The 20,575-nt window shown below is 39.0% G+C and overlaps 1 protein-coding gene across 1 annotated transcript in view; it reads right to left on the reverse strand.

Moving 5' to 3' along the window:
* DNAH11 (dynein axonemal heavy chain 11) overlaps nt 1–20,575 on the reverse strand; it is a 370,125-nt gene that overhangs the window by 75,424 nt on the left and 274,126 nt on the right. The window contains exons 64-65 of the mRNA XM_038004732.2: nt 16,694–16,929; nt 15,013–15,135 (exon numbers count right to left, since the gene is read on the reverse strand). Coding sequence (XP_037860660.2) covers nt 15,013–15,135; nt 16,694–16,929 — 359 coding nt within the window. The remainder of the gene's footprint in view (nt 1–15,012; nt 15,136–16,693; nt 16,930–20,575) is intronic.

Below are 20,575 nucleotides of genomic sequence, written 5' to 3' on the forward strand. Positions count from 1 at the left end.
CAGAAGCATAAAAGTCCCTCTCAGTTCTCTGAAAGACTCCACAGTTCTTACACACTACTAGTGAGCATGTACATTTCTAAACACTTTGGAAAACAATTCGGCATTATCTTTTAAAGTTGATTGTGCATACGTTCTACAACCTATCTTACTACAGAATATAAACACTGAAGAATCTTGCTGTGTGTACCTGTAGTTGTATGCATGAATGTGCGTACCTGTAGATGTATATATGAATGTGTGTGCCTGTAGATGTATACAGGAATATTCAGTAATATTCACAGCAGTGTCATTAATAGCAAAAAATCTAAAAATAAACAAAATGATCTTCAATAAGAATGTTGAATAAATTGAGGAATAGTCATATCATTGAATATTACAGTAATAGACCTAGCGTGGTGGCTCATGCCTGTAATCTCAGCACTTTAGAGGACGAAGTAGGTAGATCACTTAAGGTCAGGAGTTCGAGACCAGCCTGGCCAACATGGCAAAACCTGTCTCTACTAAAACTACAAAAATTAGCCAGGCCTGGTGGCAGGCGCCTGTAATTCCAGCTACTTGGGAGGCTGAGGCAGGAGAATCGCTTGAACCTGGGAGGTGGAGGTTACAGTGAGCCCAGATTGCGCTACTGCACTCCAGCCTGGACAACAGAGCGAGACTCTGTTTCAAAAAGAATATTATAGTAATGAAATTGCAAGAACTAGAGCCAGAAGCAGCAATGTAGATTAAATCTTAGAAACATATGATTGAGGGAAAAAATCAAGTCCTTTTAAACTATATACACCATAATGGTGTTTTTATAAAGCTTCAAAAGAATATGTTGTTTCAGAATATACACACATATGATAAAACATTATTTTAAATAAAACAATGAAGTGATAAGCAACATTCAGAATCTTCACCTTCCTATGTCTTTGATTTGCATGTCCCTGATGACTAACAATGTTGAGCATATTTTCATGTGCTTATTAGCTATTTGTATTTCTTTGGAGAAATGTCTATTTAGATCTTTTACTTATCTTTTAATGGGAAAGATCTTTGATCTTTATATGCCAGTCACATTCTAGAAACTTGACTAAATACATATTTATTGATTGAATTAAAAATATATTTAATGTATGTTATTTAAAATATTAAATAAACAATATTTACTATGTCCTCTCTGTTAGGCCTTATGGAACTGATCATATCATTCCAATATATGAACACTGGTTACCTTTGGAAGTGGAGGCAGAATTGTCAAGGAGGGGAGCACAAAGGTAGCTTAAAGGATATCGTCAATAATTTGAATAGACATATACATGTCTAATTTATTATGCTTTATAACTTTATATATTATGTATTTTATAGGTATCAGTATTAAATAAAATTAAAGCACACTAAAAACCCAAAATACTTCTTCTAGGATGCAACTAGGATAGGACATTTTTTCTGCCTCTTCTCAGTGCCAAGCTAGAAAAGGAAAGTTTTATTGATTTAGTAATTATTTGTGTGTGTTTATTAACAAATTTACCCTTAAATGGAAGGAGTGTCCTCTAGCTTCATACAGGAATCTCTTAGCAGACTGCATATCCTGAATAGGCTCTAGCCTTCTCCAAGCTTTGTACATCAACAAAAGAGAACCCCAAGGTCATCAGTTTTTTAGCAGGCACCCTCAGGAAGGAAACCATCTTTGGTGTTCCTTGTCTCTCTGAGTTCCTGCTTTTTGGTTGTACTTTTTTTTTTTTGTCCACTCATAATACATTTCTAAAGGTGTTTTAAATATTTTAACTAACATATTTAGTTTTGTTTTTAGTATTTGAATACCTAATCCGCCATAGTAAGAGAAATAAAAGTTTTATGTTTGTATTGTTCTATTTTTGTTTTGGTTAACCATCTTTTTAAAGACATACAGTATATGATTCTTATCCATAAAGAACTTATAATCAATTACAGTTATGTATGAGTGAAAAAAATTAAGCATATTGTAAGGGGGAGAAAAAAACTACAAAATGACACAAGGAAAATATACTATGTAAAGGAGACATTAAATATGGAAAATTAAAATGTCCAGTTAACACTTAACTGCTATTGGCTAAATAGCAGTTAAATCCTGAATGTAGTGAATTTAGGTTGTGAAAAGAACAGTTAAGTAAAATAACATATCACAGGAGGGGGGATAATCTGTGGCATGAAGAAATGAAAGGCCTGGGCTATATTATAGGCAACTGTAGGTATGAAAAACATAGTTTCCAAAACAATGATGGGGAAATAAATGAGGCTTAGGAAAAAACTGAGGGGGGAAGAGTTAGACTGGCAACATGGCACTCATCAACACCCTACCAAAAGATAGTAGTGCCTGTTTATTTGCAAAAGCTTGCCAAAAGATAAAAGGTTTTGGGGATAAGACCTCAAGAAGAACAGCAACAAAAGCAACAATATATAAATGGGATTACATCAAGCTAAAAAACTTCTGTACAACAAAGGAAACAATCAATGCAGTGAAGAGACAACCTACAGAATGGGAGAAAATATTTGTAAACTATCCTTCTGATCAAGGATGAATAACTAGAATATATAAAGAACTCAAACAACCTGATAGCAAATAAATAAATAAATAAATAAAAATAAAAGCAAATAATCTGATTTAAAAATGGGTAAAAGAACCGAGTAGATCTTTCTCAAAAGAAGACATACAAATGGCCAACAGGTATATGAAATTGCCCAACATTATTAATCATCAGAGAAATGTAAATCAAAACCACAATGTGGTACCATCTCATCCCAGTTAGAATGGTTATTATCAAAAAGACAAAAAAATAACAAATGTGAGAAAGGGGAACACCTGTACACTGTTGGTGGGAATGTAAATTAGTACAGCCACTATGGAAAACAGTAGAGAGATTCCTCATGATCATGCCACATGATCCAGCAATATGGCTGCTGGGCATACATCCAAAATAAATGAAATCAGTATATCGCAAACGTATCTGCAATCCCATGTTCACTGCAGCAATATTCACAATAACCTAGATAAGAAACCCTTCTGAGTGTCCAATAATGGGTGAATTGTGATATGGTTTGGATATCTGTCCTCTCCAAATCTCATGTTGAAATGTGACTACCAATGAATGTCGGAGGTGGGCCTGGTGGGAAATGTTTGGGTCATGGGGGCAGATCTCTCATGAATGGCTTGGTGTCCTACCCTGTGAGAATGAGTTATCTTGAGATATGGTTGTTTAAAAGAGCCTGGCTCCTCCTTCCCACTCTCTATTGCTCCCTTTCTTGCTGTGTGACATGTCTGCTCCCCATTTACCTTCCACCATGACTGTAAGCCTCCTGAGGCTTCACCAGAAGCAGATGCAGGCACTATGCTTCTTGTATAGCCTACAGAACCATGAGCTAAATCAACCTCTTTAAAAAAAAATAATAAATTACCCAGTCTCAGGTATTCCTTTATAGCAATGCAAAACAGATGAACACAAATGGGTAAAGAAATTGTGGTACATATACACAGTGAAATACTCTTCATCCAGAAAAAGGAATGAAGCTGTCATTTGCAGCAACATGGATGGAACTGGAGGGTATTATGTTAAATGAAATAAGCCAGGCACAGAAAGACAAACATGGCATTTTCTTACTCATATGCAGGAGCTAAAAAATCGGATCTCATGGAGGCAAACAGCAAAATGGTGGTTACCAGAGGCCAGGAAGGGAAGTTGGCGGAGGAAGGGAAGTTGGTGGGGGAAGGGAAGTTGGTGGGGGAAAAGGAAGATAAGGAAAAGTTGGTTACTGGGTACAAAAATACAGTTAGAAAGAATAATTCTAGTATTCAATAGAATAGTAGGAAACTTACAGTTAATAATTTATTGTATAGTTTGATATAGCTAGAAGAGAAGAACTGTAATGTTCTCAACACAAAGGAAAGTATTTGACCCGATGGATATCCCAATCACCCTGACTTGATCATCACACATTGTATACATGTATCAAAATATCTCACGTACCCCCAAAATATGTACAACTATAAGGTAGCAATTAAAAAACACAAAAAAGAGAAAAACCTGTTTAAGAAACTAGGTTTTCACATAAACTTCATATAGTTATAAGGTATGCAAGAGGACATTAATGTCTCTGGGTCCCCATTTTTCTCATGGGAAAAGGGCAAAGGGTAGACAGGGTACCCCCTGTATTTTTCTGGCTATATAGAGTCTCCCTAGATAATCACATCCACCATGATGGCATAACTCCACCAGATAGATATTCCCCAATCTACATGGTCAACCAATATCCTTTTATTAAGCTCCATACTCACATATCCAACTGCTTTTCAGACTTCTGTTTTAGAAATGAGTGTTAAAGAAGTACCTCAACCTTTGCATATCTAGTAAGAGAAATTATTAGTTCTTTCCCTACACTTACTCTTATTCCTATATATACCTCACCATAAAGCACAGTATCATTTACCTGACAGAAGGCAGAAGAAAACATCCTCAAACCTCCTTTTTTACCACGAATAATATCCAATTAATTACCATAAACTGGTGGTACTAACTCCTTGATACCACACTGATTTGTCCTCTCCTCTCTTTCTACTGTGACTGCCTAAGTTTAGGCTCATACCATGTCTCAAATGGATTACTGCAATTATTTACTAACTAGACTCTGGCTCTAGGTCCACACCCTTTCAGTCAATACTTTCAGAAACATTAATCTGATCACATTGCTTCCAGTGTGCTCAAGAGTTCTTACTAGCTTCCCCACTAACTTATGATCATGATACTTGAGTGAAAATATGGAGACTCCAGGAAGGCATGGTCCTTTAGTTAAAAACAATTGGTATTACCAACTAGTGTAACTGATAGAAATAGGCCCCTTGAGCATACTTAGGAGGGGTTGGAAATTATCAACACATAGCAAAAGGCCAATGTAGGGATCAACCAAGGAAGTCTGTGTTCTGGGTCCTGCTCTCCTCTCTAGTCTCATCTGTCCCAGTCCACATCCTTCTCTCTTCCTCCCCAACACAGACTCTCCACCCATTTGGATTCTGTTTGCAGTTCCCCAAAGCTGTTGGATTGTTTTGTGTGTTTTACTATTTGAAATTAGGGCTCTCTGTCCAGGATTCTCTTTTCCCACTTGTCTACCTCACAAATACCTACTTAACTTTTGAGCCTTGCATTAAATAAAAATGTAATCAAAGGTAATTTTTTCCAAGAAGTCTTTCCAAGTCTCCACTATGGAACTGACAACTCCTTGCCATGTATACGTCAATCACCACACCAACGGTTCGCTTGATTGTTTATAGGTCTGTCTTTCCTTATGGAAATGTAGCTTCCTCAAGTGCAGGGTCTGTATCTTACCACACTAAATCTGCAGCCCCCAGTATAGTACCTGGCATATAGCAGTGCTCAGAGAAGGTTTACTCAATGACTGACAGGATATATAAGGACTCCACTGGCACTCATAGTCTCTGGGTGAAAATACTCTAAAAACGTCTGCATGGAAGAGGGAAGGAGGAAAAGCTGAGGATAAAGAGTTGAGATTTACTCACAAACAAGTGGTTTTTCCCACACATAAGGGTTTAAGAGCCAGGATTAAGGTAACAACTGCATGCAATCAACACCATTTGTTACATTCTTACAGATTATCTTTAATCTTCTGGGCCTTAAAAGAAATGCTAGAATGATATTAAGGGAGGAGACTACCCCTCATATTGTCTTATGCCGAATTTCTGCTTCCAAAGAAAGAAAAAGTAAAAACTAAAAGGCAGAAATGAAATCCACAAGCAGGCAGCCTGGCACCACACCCCGGGCCTGGTAGTTAAAGATCGACCCCTGACCTAATTGGTTATGTTATCTATAGATTACAGACTTTGCATACAAAAGCACTGTGAAAATCCCTCTCCTGTTTTGTTCTGAGCTAATTACCGGTGCAGGCAGCCCCCAGTCACGTACACCCTGCTTGCTCAGTTGATCACGACCCTCTCACACGCACCACCTTAGAATTGTGAGCCCTTAAAAGGGACAGGAATTGCTCACTTGGGAAGCTCAGCTCTTGAGACAGGAGTCTTGCTGATGCCCCCGGCCAAATAAACCCCCTTTTTTTTTTTTTTTGAGACGGAGTCTCGCTCTGTCGCCCAGGCTGGAGTGCAGTGGCGCTATCTCGGCTCACTGCAAGCTCCACCTCCCGGGTTCACACCATTCTCCTGCCTCAGCCTCCAGAGTAGCTGGGACTACAGTCGCCCACCACCTCGCCCGGCTAGTTTTTTGTATTTTTTTTAGTAGAGATGGGGTTTCACCCCTTCCTTCTTTAACTCGGTGTCTGAGGAGTTTTGTCTGCGGCTCGTCCTGCTACATTTCTTGGTTCCCTGACTTGGAAGCGAGGTGATTGGCGGATGGTCGAGGCAGCTCCTTAGGCAGCTAAAGCCTGCCCTGTGGAACACCTCTGCAGGGAACTCTGACCAGCCCCAGCGATGCGGATCCTGAGAGCACTTCTGGGTAAGCATTTGCCTCAGTGGGATGCCTCGCCAGAGCAGTGTGTGGCAGTGGCAGGCCCCCGTGGAGGATCAATGCAGTGGCTGAACACTGGGAAGGAACGGGCACTTAGAGTCTGGACATCTAAAACTTGGTAAGACTAGTCTTTGAAACTTGCCCACTCTGTTTGAGTGGAAGCGTGGCCTGATCACCCACGGTGTGCCTTTATTGGCACTTTTTGGTTTTGGTTTTGACTTGGTTTGAATTGCTTGACAGGACCGGTCTTGGAAACTTGCCCACTCCATTTGAGAGGAAGCATGGCCTGATCACCCATGGTGTGCCTGTACCAGCACTTTGGTTTTTGTTTTTGACTTGACTTGGATTGCTTGATACTTTGGTTTTGGTTTTGACCTGGCTTGGATTTCTGGATACTCTGATTTTGTTTTTGATTTTGGTTTGGTGCAAACTGCAAAAGTGTGTGTGTGCCCTTTTAACCTGTTCTTTGTTTTGTGGTGTGCGTGTGGTGTGAGCGCGATGTTTTGTCTCATAGAAGCATAGGTCAGACACAAATAAGCCCACCCTACTAGGAACTATGTTGAAAAATTTCAAAAAAGAATTTAAGGGACATTGGTCTCAGCAAGTGTCACTTGTCTTTTTACTGATTGAGTAAACCAGTACTTTTTACTGATGGAGTACTATGACACCAGGAAAACTTAAAACTTTGTGTAAGATAGACTAGCCAGCATTAGAGGTAGGTTGGCCATTAGAAGGAAGCCTGGACAGGTCTCTTGTTTCAAAGGTATGGCACAAGGTAACCTGTAAGCCAGGGAACCCAGACCAGTTCCTGCACATAGACACTTGGTTACAGCTGGTTTTAGATCCCCCGCCCCCAACACACAGTGATTGAGAGAAGAGCAGCATAAGCGGCTGGCAGAGGCAAGGAAAGACCAGCAGAGAGAGAGAAAGGAAAGAGACAGAGAGGAAAAGAGGCAAAGAGAGAGAGGAAAAGAGGCAAAGAGAGAGAGGAAGAGACAGAGAGGAAAAGACAAAGAGGGAGTCAGAGAGAGAGAGAGAAAGAGAGAAAGAAACAGGCAGAGATAGAAAGAGGAAGAGACAGAGGCAAAAGGAAAGTCAAAAAGAGACAAAGTCAAAATGAGAAAGAGAGATATGCAAGCAGTTAAGAAAAAAAAATAGTGTACCCTATTCCTTTAAAAGCCAAGTTAAATTTAAAACCTACAATTGATAATTGAAGGTATTCTCCAACCCTATAATACTCCAATACCACTTTGTTATCAGTGTAAACAAGGGCGTATCCCAAAAGCACTGATCCTTAACCTATCAAAAATCCTTAACCCAGTAACTATGGGATGGTCCAAATGCATTCAATCTGTAGCGGCAACTGCTTTGCTAACAAAAAAAAAAAAAAAAAAAAAAAAGTAAAAAAAAATAACGTTTAGAGGAAACCTCATTGTGAGCACACCTCACCAGTTCAGAAGTATCCTAAGGAAAAAAAAAAGGAAAAAAAAAAAAGGTGGGGGGTGGGGGTGGAATTTATATAAACAGAGTATTATATGGTAAATTCTTGTCCTGAAATAAATTAACTGCTTGTTTAAAGAAAAATTGTAATAAGTCAGAAAGTTGAGGCATGTCAAAGAATTGCAAAAGTCATGCAAGAGAAAAATGTTATAAAAAAGATTTTATGCAAGAAATGTTGTATAATTCAAAAGTAGGCCTCCTGCATGTAAAAATACTGAAAAAAACAAAAAAACAAAAAAAATAGTTTACATGCAAGATGTATAAGAAAAGTAAAATATACCTTTGGTAAAAGGATTATAAGGAGGCATAAGAATGTACATTTTTACCTACATTAAAAAGTCAAAAAATTACTGTTTTGAAGGTTTAAGCAAGTTTTAAAATGTTAATTGTAAAGAAAATTCTGTGTGTAAACATATTAGCTAAAGTTAAAGAAGTATCATCCAGTTTTTCTGTAAACTGGACATTAAAGTAAAAGCATAACAGGTTTTTCTTAAAGCACCAACCTGCTCTTTAGCAAAAATTATAAAAGGTTAAAAAGAGTCTATAAAGTCTTACCTTACGGTCAAACATTAAAAATTAGATAAATATGTCTACAAGGTTTTATTAACTAATAAAAATAGGTGCTAAAGGAAATTTCTCAGTAAAAATGCACTAAGGACTATGAAGTCCACTGCCAAGGTTCCCACATTTAAAACAAAAGGTCAATTTCTTAAAAATTATGTACTTGGTTTATCTTCCACTTTCCTTTCTCTCAAAAACTAAAAGTCATTTAGCACATGTACCACCCCTAAAATTTCCAGTAAACCAGCACCAGCCTGAAGATCATGTTCTCATCAAAGGGTGAAGAGAAAAAAAACTCGAGCCAGTCTGGGAAGGATCCTACCTTATGCTGCTAAGCACCAAGACTGCTGTTCGTACAGCAAAAAAAAAAAAAAAAAAAAAAGGATGGGCTAATAACACCTGAGTCAAGAAAGCGCCACCCCCTCCAGAGTTGTGGGCCACAGTCCCAGGGGAAAACCCTGCCAAACTAAAGCTAAGAAAAATTTAACTCTTTTCATCTATTCTATTACTGTTTCTTCTTTCCTCGTTCTAATGCTAACCATCAAGTTATTAACATAACCAAGTCAATTTCGCCTCAAACTATTGCATTTAATGCTTGCCTTGTTATGCCCTGTGGAGATTGCCAAGTCAAAGACAGCTTTCTACTTCAGAAAAGTACTTCTGTCCCTCCTGATTCTCCTCAGACTGGGCATTAGTAAACTAGGACCATTTAATCCAGTGAGATTTCGATAAAGACCCCAGTGCCAACCAGGAGTCTTGCCCCCTGATGTAGAGCTTTCATGCCATAGTTGGCTCAACGTTCTGTGGACCACTAAAGAGCAAGGATGGACTGCCCCAACCAGTATTTGTAATTTCCTAAAACCATACATTCATTTTACTAGAGGATCAAAGAAGTTAAAGACTTGAAACAAACTTTGGCAATTAAGACAAGATACCAAGATGCAAATGCCTGGTTAAAATGGATCAAATATTCCATCTGCACATTAAACAAAAGCAATTGTTACGCTTGTGCACATGGCAGGCCAGAGGCCCAGATTGTTCCCTTTCCACTAAGGTGGTCCTCTAGTGGATCAGGTGTAGGCTGCGTGGTAGCTCATTTCCAGGATTCTACAGCTTGGAGTAATAAGTTGTGCCAAGCTCTTTCTGCTATATCCCAAAGTCCGGCACCCTGCGGGTCAGCCCCCAAGGGGCATCCAGCCTCTATCTCCCAACACTAAGTTCACTTCGTGTCTCTCACAACAGGGAGGAAACTTAGCCTTCTTTGGAGACCTGAAAGGATGCAGTGAGTTTAAGAATTTTCAAGAGCTTATCAATCAGTCAGGCCTTGTTCATCCCTGAGCAGATGTGTGGTGGTATTGTGGTGGGCCTTTACAGGGCACTCTGCCGAATAACTGGAGTGGCACTTGTACTTTAGTCTAATTGGCTATCCCTTTCACCCTGGCATTTCATCAACCAGAAGGAAAAAACATAAGAAGACATTGTAAAGCGAGAGAAGCCCCTCATGAGTCTTTCAACTCTCATGGCTATTTAGGTGCAACTAGAGTCCCACAAGGAATACCAGATCAATTTAAAGCTTGAAATCAAATAGCTGCAGGATTTGAGTCAATATTTTAGTAGGTGACAGTTAACAAAAATGTAGATTAGATAAACTATATCTATTACAACCAATAGCAATGAGCTTTTCATGAGTTAAAAGAAAAACTCGTGTTGTCCCCAGCCCTGAGGCTACCATACCTGACAAAACTCTTTATACTCTATGTGTCAGAAAGATAAAAAATGGCAGTTGGACTTTTAACTCAGACTGTGGGGCCCTAGCCAAGGCCAGTGGCCTATCTTTCAAAACAAAGACAGGGTTTCCAAAGGCTGGCCCCCAGGTCTAAGGGCCCTAGCAGCAATGGCCCTGTTAGCACAAAAAGCAGATAAACTAACCCTTAGGCAAAACCTGAATATAAAGCCCCCCATGCTGTGGTAACTTTAATAACTACCAAAAGACATCATTGGTTAACAAATGCTAGAGTAACCAACTACCAAAGCTTGCTCCGTGGAAATCCCCACATAACCATTGAAGTTTGCGACACCCTGAACCCCACCACCTTGCTCCTGGTATCGGAGAGCTCAGTTGAACATAACTGTGTAGAGGTCTTGGACTCAGTTTATTTTAGCAGGTCCAACCTCCGAGACCATCCTTAAACATCAGTAGACTGTGAGTGGTACGTGGACGGAAGCAGCTTCGCCAACCCCTGCAAAGTGACTCTGAAGATGACAAGCCCTGTTCCAGTCACACCCGGAAGCTGACTGGTCCACGCATAGCCGAAGCATGAGGAAACTCATCACGGGACTCATTTTCCTTAAAATTTAGACTTTTACAGTAAGGACTTCAACAGACCTTCCTCAGATTGAGGACTGTTCCCAGTGTATACATCAAGTCACTGAGGTAGGAAAAAGGTTGTTACGGTCCTATTATTTTATGGTTATCAAGTGTACTGGAACTCTAAAAAGACTTTGTTTGTATAATGTTATTCTATACAAGGTATGTAGCCCAGGAAATGACCAACCTGATGTGTGTTATGACCCATCTGAGCCTCCCATGACCACAGTTTTTAAAATAAGATTAAGGACTGAAGACTGGTGGGAGCTCATAAACGATATGAATAAAGTGTTAGCCAAAACAGAAGAAAAAGGGGTGCCCAAACAAGTCACCTTAAAATTTGATGCCTGTGCTGTCATTAATAAGTTAGGAATAAGGTTTTTCTCTTAATTAGAAAAGAGGCTATATGGCAGAAAATAAGTACATCTGTCATAAATTAGGACTGTGTGGAAATAAATGTAAATACTGGTCTTGCGTCATTTAGGTCACTTGGATTAAAAAAAAAAAAATGAAAAAGATCCAGTTCACCTTCAGAAAGGAAAAAATGGCCCTTCCTGTACTAAAGGACAATGTAACCCCTTAGAGCTAGTAATAACCAATCCCCTTGATCCTCGCTGGAAAAAAGAGGAGTGTGTGACCTTAGGAATCGATAGGGCCGGACTGGATACTCCAGTAAATATCTTGGTTCGAGGTGAAGTTTACAAACGCTCTCCTGAGCCAGTGTTTCAAACTTTCTATGATGAACTAAATGTGCCAGTACCAGAAATTCCAGGAAAAACAAGAAATTTGTTTTTGCAATTAGCTGAGCATGTAGCCCAGTGTCTCAACGTCACTTCATGTTATGTATGTGGAGGAACTGTAATAGGAGATCAATGGCCATAAGAAGCCAGAGAATTAGTACCTACAGACCCGGTTCCTGATGAATTCCTGACTCAAAAGAATCACCCTGATAATTTCTGGGTCCTAAAAGCCTCAATTATTAGACAATATTGCATAGCTAGAGAAGGAAAAGAATTCACTCACCCCGTAGAATGACTTAGTTGTCTGAGACAGAAACTGTATAATGGTACCACAAAAACAGTCACTTGGTGGAGTTCAAATCACACAGAGAGAAATCCATTTAGTAAATTCCCAAAGTTGCAAACTGTGTGGACCCACCCGGAGTCCCACCGGCACTAGACAGCCCCCACTGGATTATAATGGATATGTGGGCATAGAGCTTACGCCAAATTACCTGACCAGTAGGCAGGTAGTTGTGTTACTGGCACTATTAAACCATCTTTCTTCCTACTGCCCATAAAAACAGGCAAACTCCTGGGCTTCCCTGTCTATGCTTCCCGTGAAAAGAGAAGCACAGCTATAGGAAATTGAAAAAAAATAATAAATGGCCCTGAGAGAATCATACAATATTATAGGCCTGCTACTTGGGCACAAGATGGCTCGTGGGGATGCCATACCCCCATTTACATGATCAACCGAATCATACGGTTACAAGCTGTCTTAAAAATAATCATTAATAAACCCGGCAGAGCCTTGACTATTCTGGCCCAGCAAGATACTCAGATGAGAAATGCTATCAAAATAGATCAGCTCTTGACTACTTGCTAGCAGCTGAAGGAGAGGTCTATAGGAAATTTAACCTTACTAATTGCTGCCTACATGTAGATAATCAAGGGCAAGTAGTTGAAGATATAAAGATATGACAAAACTGGCACATGTGCCCGTGCAAGTGTGGCATGGATTTGATCCTAGGGTCATGTTTAAGAAATGGTTCCCAGTGCTAGGAGGATTTAAAACTCTTATAATAAAAGGTATAATAGTAATAGGAACCTGCTTACTGCTCCCTTGTTTGCTATCTGTACTTCTTCAAATGATAAGAAGCTTCATCGCTACCTTAGTTCACCAAAATGTTTCAGCACAAGTGTACTATATGAATCACTATTGATCTGTCCTGCAAGAAGACATAAGTAGTAAAGATAAAAGTGAGAACTCCCACTATTGATTGAGAGTCTCAAAGAGGGGGAATAAGGGAGGAGACTACCCCTCATATTGTCTTATGCCCAATTTCTGCCTCCAGAGAAAGCAAAAGTAAAAATTAAAAGGCAGAAATGAAATCCACAAGCAGGCAGCCTGGCACCACATCCCGGGCCTGGTAGTTAAAGATCGACCCCTGACCTAATTGGTTATGTTATCTATAGATTACAGACATTGTACAGAAAAGCACTGTGAAAATCCCTATCCTGTTTCACTCCAATCTAATTATCAGTGCACGCAGCCCCCAGTCACATACCCTCTGCTTGCTCAATCAATCACGACCCTCTCATGCGTACCTCCTTAGAGTTGTGAGCCCTTAAAAGGGACAGGGATTGCTCACTTGGGGAGCTCGGCTCTTGAGACAGGAGTCTTGCCGATGCCCCCAGCAGAATAAACCCCTTCCTTCTTTAACTCGGTGTCTGAGGAGTTTTGTCTGTGGCTCGTCCTGCTACAATATGATCAATTTTACAAGGCTTAACAGAGAGTACATATTCAGTAAATATTATTAATTTGAATTAAATTGTTCTGGCCTGATATTTGTGATAAAGACTTGAAGCTCTATGTAAAATTTGTTTCTAAAATTGAAGACCTCTAGAATCCTCACTGATAGTTAACTACATCCATACTGAGAATCATGACTCAAATTTATCAGTCTTTGGAAATTTCAGATTGTCCAACTATATATGTAATAAGAGTCATCAAATTGCTTACACCTAAATTGTGCTATTGAAGTTGAAGTTGAAGATCAGAGAACATGCATTTCACTGATAAAAATTTTAGGTCTTCATAATAGAGTCAGAACCTTAATAACAAGGATTTCGCTTCAGTGACATTCAACATTTTACACTATATTTTTAACACATCAGACACAGCTACAATTATATTTATGTTAAGAGTTGCAGTTTGTCAAGTGGCTTGTTAGATTGTTCTAAATGTGTGCCTGGGTAAATTTTGGTTTATTAAACAATTATAAGTTGTCAGTCACTCTAAATGGATTTACTTAGTGAGTTGTATGATAAATACCACACTAATCAGTTAGAGACCAAGAAGTTAGTCATCCTGATGTAGGCCTATTTCCACTTAAAATTGACAAGAATAAGCTAGTGATGAAAAAGGGGACAGATACCTTAGAGGCAGAGCGTGGGCGTTAAGGAAGAACAGGGTGGGGAAAGTTCTGAAATTATATCTCTTTGAAGAAAAAAAGAAGAGAGGGAAGGAAATTCAGTGAATTAAGTCTAATGAATGTTGGTTGCTTGTGTGAAGAGGCATAAGGAGTCTCTGGAGTACCAGTTTCCCCTACGCCCACCCAGACTTGATTGCTGCACCTGATTGGTGCAGTTGACCAATCAGTTGCTGCACCTGACCTTTCACACACTCATAGGAAAGTGACATGATGACTCCTCAGAAATGGCTTCAAGGCCCCTGAGAGAATGTTCTGGAAAGTACATTGTCTTGGGGGAATGGCCACCTCTTAGAAAGTCACATATAGCTCCTGGAGGGGTAGGGGGAAGTATTTCTCTGTTGTTGATAATCCAATATTGCTGGCATAAGGGATGATTTCAGGGATCCACTAATTACCTCTCCTTTTCTGAATGGTTACATTTTAAATATATTAGGAAAAACAGAGCTAGCACAGTAAACCCATGCTGATTTTAAAAAATAGTGAATGGATTTAAAACCTAGTTAAAGAAAAATATTAAGTAAACAGGCACAAGTGATATGTAGATTGGCAGCCATATTCAAGGTGTTCTGCAAATTACTGAAGTTAGAGAAACGTTGGTATAAATTTTAAAAGAGGCAACTATTCTCAGATTTATAACAATGCATTTTTTTGGCCTATAGATCAGGAATTGGATAAAACAAATCTAAATCCACCAAATAAATACTCTGAAAGTCTGGATTATGTTGCGGTTGCTTTGGTCTTGGAGTGTAGGTGCATGAAATGGAAACTCAGAAATATCACTAAGATTTCAATAGACTGCTTGATTATGAAGCTGAGAAATAGATGCTGCTGCTGAAAATCATTTAGCACGATATATATGTTAAAAATTCAAGAATACTTACTTTCCTTTTTTAATTGTATTCCTGCCAAGTAGTGGATCCAGGACTGGATCTATTGTTTCCTCGAGATTTTCAATTAAGATGACATCACCAAAGGCCAAAGCAGTTTCAATGGCATTCACAAACCTTAAAAATCATTGGGATTTGAGATAATAAAATGTAAATTGGCACAAAATGTTCAAAATTTTTCATATGATCAAATTATATTTAATATAGATATTCTAAATGGGACAAACTTAGAGAAAACTGTTTTATAAAGTAGTAGTTTCCTTTAACTAGATTACACAGAAATTAAATATGAAATTTTAAGATACATTTTAGTTGTATCTTCCAAGTGAAATTTAATAGTTTGAACTAATAAATCTATATATAGATTAGTTGCTTGTAATAGCAACCATGGTTGAAATAAGTGTAAGTTACCCAAATATCATACATGTAAATTCATTTGATGGGTCTTTCTAAAGTAAAATTTCATGTATGAAATGCTTTATAACTTGATCAAACTTTTATTTTTTAAATCTTTAAGTTTAGTCACTTACAATGGTGAGATATCATTTTACTTTGGTCTTACTCTCCAACAAATATCTCCCTACCAAAAATAATTTTCTGCAAGTATTCAGATAAGCAAAAACTACATTAAAAAAAAAAAACAAAAACAAAAAACAAAAAGACAGAGATGGCAGTCTCACTCTGTTGTTCAGACTGGAGTGCAGTGGTATGTTTACGGTTCAATGTAGCCTCCATTTCCTGGGCTCAAGTGATCCTCCTGCCTCAGCCTCTCAAGTAGCTGGGACTACAGGTAGGCACCACCATACCTGCCTACATTTTTTGTTGTTGTTTTGGTAGAGATGGGGGGTCTCACTATGTTGCTTAGGCTGGTCTCAAACTCCTGGCTTTAAGCAATCCTCCTGTCTCAGCCTCCTAAAGTGCTGGGATTATAGGCATGAGCTACTGCACCTGGCCTAAGAACTACATTTCCTTGTATAACTACAGAAATTTATCATTTCACTCTATGTATAAAAAGAGGATGGAAGGGTCAAGTGAAATACCCACAGTTCTAAAATAATTTATTCAACATTAACTGAATAGCAACTGCATACAAGACAGCTTTCTATCTATCAGACAGCATTATCATGATGACTTAGTAACAGAAATTCTTGGAGTAGATTCAGTTCTCAAAAGTGACATGTAAATCTTGACTAAGATAATAAATTAACTTCAGGCATCCAATGTTGGGACTTGTAGCCATGTTAAGATCCTTCTATAGGCAGAGTATAGATTTAGAAATATGACCGTAAACATCATTAAGCCTGGAGGCACCATTGACAATTCTTGTGTTACTATCCAAACACTCCAGAGAAGGAATGTAATATACATCCATTGTTGGCTTTAGAAAATTCACATATTTTTCCCCACAGACACAATGTTTGTTCTAACCTTCAATTTTATCTCTTCTTCAGATAATTGGATGCCATTCAACAAGAATGCCTTTTCAACAGAGATACTTTATATGAAACACGAGCGAGATACTTTATATGAAACACAAGCAGGCAGATAAACAAATAGCACCAAATTGTAATACATCGGCGTGGTGGAGAGGTCTAAGAAACATCACGACTTTATACAAATGAGACTCACTTCACAGCAGGTAAACAGAAAGCCAATCTCTTCAAACTTCACATACCCTTTCTGGCCCAAATGTGTGACTTTCAGGTCCGTTCCATACTTATTCTTGATCCACTTAATTCCCTGTTGCTGGGGATCTATCAGCAGAGGCCAGCGCTCACAGTGTATTAGGATAGCAGCATTTTCGGTGGACATTCTGTCACTGGGCAGCCCTTCGTTATTCCAGGTGGCAACTGTGGCATCATCCGTCAACATGGAAATCAAGTCCAGGCCTTCAGTTAGTGGAATGGAAACCTTTAAATTCAGAGTTGAATGCAACAAATTGGCCATGTGGCAGAGAGAGCAGACAGACAAGAGAAGAAGAGAACAAAGCCATGAGAAAGTAACTCTAGGTAAACACATGATAATTTTCTGTGGATTCTCAGAAGCCAAACACAACTCATCATTAGATGCAATTTGACTTGATAAACCCAGTATTTTATATCTCAGAATTCTGTCAACTGTGGGATTCAACATCAGTTTTATCAATTGCATCTACTGGGCTTCAACTGAGAGAGACTTTGCCCCATACTTAGGTAAGAGAGAATTGACACACCAGGAAGAACGGCAGGACACCAGAAATGTATTTGCCCATGGAGCAATCCACACCCCCACCCCCGTATAAGCAATGCTAAAATTCAGTATCTTGTTCAGGTACTTCATTTTTTTTTCTACAGACCAATGCTACAAAGAGATGACCTCTCTTTCTGGGATGGGTTAATGAAAAGCACTCAGTTCCCTGGAACTCCATCCACTCCTCAGTTGTGCAAAGGAACTTAGGATGTCACTTCTAGGCTGAGAGGAAATTATCCTTGCCTTGATTGCATTGGAAACTAAGGGGCTGGGGAAGGGCAAGCAAGGAGGAAGGGGCAAGCGGGGTGGATAGAGTGATCCATTTTAAAGAATAAACATAATTCTTTATAAAAATTGACAACAAATAATGTTGTAGCAAAAATCGTATTAAAGAATGTATTTGTTCACTCCTCCAGTCATCAATCACCAAACATTTATTGAGCATTTTCCACATACATGAAACACTGTCCAGAGACACCAAAATGTGCAGGATGAATACCGAGCTAGTCCCCCAGCTTGGTGGGGTGGTTATGCCTCCATAAGAGACTGTAGTAAGAACCCTACCTGTAGTAGGTAGGGGAGGCTATATCAGCAGTAACAGTTTGGTTCATTGGTTTGTCACAGAGCTTCAAAACAAAATGCTGAAAGGATTCCCACATTAAGGCTGGGACGCAATTTGACATGAATATAGGAAAAGTAGCACAATATTCTTACTGCCTCTGACTACAATGTTATCTTAAAAATGAATCAAACCCTATCTCCTAGTGATATTGAACAAATCTTGGTATCTGACTTGATACATAGTTCCCTTAGAGACATAGGCAATTTGATCTTTTAGAATAAGCACTTTTCTATTGGCAAGAGATATGTGCTTTGTTACCTTCTACTTAATACAAACAGCTGAAACACTTGGGGGCTGTGAGTAGCTTTGATTTCTGAAGGTCTAAGGATTAACAGAAGGGGCACCTGCAGATTTCATATCCAAAATCAATGGTGTGAGTACCTATTCTGTGCAGAGTAGAGAGCCAGGGATCAAAGAGAATATCAATCTCCCCCTTTTTTCCTGGTCAGTAGGGGAAATAAAACCCATCTCAATATAAATGAAGAAATAAAACCCATCTTAATCTAAATGAAGACACCTACGTTAAAGAATATCATAACGACAATGACTACTTTGAGACTCAAATTTTTAGGATGTTTTAATAGTGTTGTGTCCAAATAACTAGGAGCATAGCCACATACAGAATTTTTTTCATCAAAATATTTTTTGATAGTTATAATACAGGCATCATTTTCACAATGAGTATTAACCGAAATGTAGGCTGAGGAAAATAAGCCTCATTTCATACACAGGCATGCGCCATATGATATTTTGGTCAACGATGGACTGCATATACAAAAGTGGTTTCATAAGATTATAATGGAGCCGAAAAATTCCTATCACCTAGTGACACTGTAGCCATCATGATGTTCTAGTACAATTACATTATTTTGAAAACAAATTTTGTGTAGACTAAGGGTACAGTGTTTACGAAGTCTACAGTAGTATACAGTAATGTCCTAGGCCTTCACATTCACTCACTGACTAAGCCAGAGCAATTTCCAGTTCTGCATGCTCCGTTCACGATAGGTGCTCTATACAGGTGTACCAATTTTAGTCTTTTATGCTATATTTTTTCTCCATCTTTTCTATGTTTGGATAGATTTAGATGCACAAATACTTATCATTGTGCTACAACTGCCTACCGCATTCAATAAAATAACATGCTGTGCAGGTTTGCAGCCTAGGAGCAATAGGCTATGCCATGTAGCCTAGGTGTGTAGTAGGCCGTCTCATCTAGGTCTATGCAAGTACAACAAAAGGCATTTCTCAGAACATATCCCCTTCATTAAGTGACATATTAGAGTACACCTTTTTATCATAATTAACTTGTCTTGTCAGAATTTCTTGGAGTCTGCAGCAAGGAAAATGGGTTTGGAAACCAAGTGTAAAGAGGGAACCCTTTAGTTCAAAGTCTGCTTCTACAGTTAGCCTGTTGCGAGGCTCCATCTAATTGCTCTATTAAGTAGGGTCAACATGTTGTGAGTCAGGATGTTACTATGAGGTGGAGCTGAAAGAAAAAAGGAGGCTCACTCTTTGGAAAAGAAGCATTTGCTAGAGAGAAAAGACAAGGCTGGAAGCACATGCCATGAGCCAAAGTGAAATTAGTCATAACACCAAATGCCCATCTGGCCTCTAGAAACTGACCAACTGGCATATTGCTAAGATAAAAGGGTAATTTCCTGTGGAGGTAATACTCCCAGTTTCTCCTAATGTTACAGTAACATAACAACTCATGTGTACATAAGGTTTTACCTGTTCACAAAATTTATTCATATAGATTCATTCTTGCCATTTTTTCATTTAACCCTTACAAGACTTCTTCAAGGTAAATATCTCTATTTTATTGCATAGGACACAGAGGCTTAGAATTAGTGCTTGTAATAACTAATTAATAACTAATAACTAATTATTGGCACAAATAACTCCACATATTTGCTCTGTCTGTAAACTGCTGGGTCAAAGCAATGAGTGGAGTGCAAAGGCTGCCTTGAACTTGCCTATGATTCTGTCCATCTGCCCAGCAAACAGCAATTTTGGATGGAAACAACTTTGGAAAACTGTAATTTGGACCCTCAAGGCTGTGCACGCCCACAGTCCCTGTCCTTTTCAGCCACTACCCTCTGTGTTACTGTTTTCTCCCTGTCCCATCCCTCAAACTCATGCCCCAGTGGTTGTACTTTCTGACAACCCTTCCCCCATACCCTTTAGTATCTTAGTCCTGTTTGGACCAAATTGCCTTATCTTCTCTACCTGCTTGTCTTAACCAAAACCAGGCTCTCCCCCAAGGGCAATGGCTGTCAACCTCAGGCTGGATATAGTACTTATGGGAGAACTTTAAAAAGCTGCCAACAGGCATAGCCCTTCCCCCAAGTGATTCAGTATCAATGGGCATCAATACATTTCAAAAGTTCTCTCTCACATGATTTTAATGAGAGGCTGGGGTGGGGTACAAGAGTCATTGTTCTAGAGTCTCATTTCACTTGAGGGCCTTCGGAAGTGGAAAGAGTTCATTTTCCTCCCTTCCCACCTCTCTCTCTCTCTCTCTTTTTCTTTCTTTCTGAAATAAGGTCTCACTCTGTCACCCAGCCTGAAGTTCAGTGGTGCCATCAAAGCTCACTGTAACCTCTAACTCCTGAACTCAAGTGATCCTCCCTCCTCAGCCTCTTTGCCACCACAACTGGCTGGGTTTAAAAAAATTTTTTTTGTATAGATAGGGTCTCACTG

This window comes from Chlorocebus sabaeus, chromosome 21 (assembly GCF_047675955.1).
Source record: "Chlorocebus sabaeus isolate Y175 chromosome 21, mChlSab1.0.hap1, whole genome shotgun sequence".
Classification (NCBI taxonomy): Eukaryota; Metazoa; Chordata; class Mammalia; order Primates; family Cercopithecidae; genus Chlorocebus; species Chlorocebus sabaeus.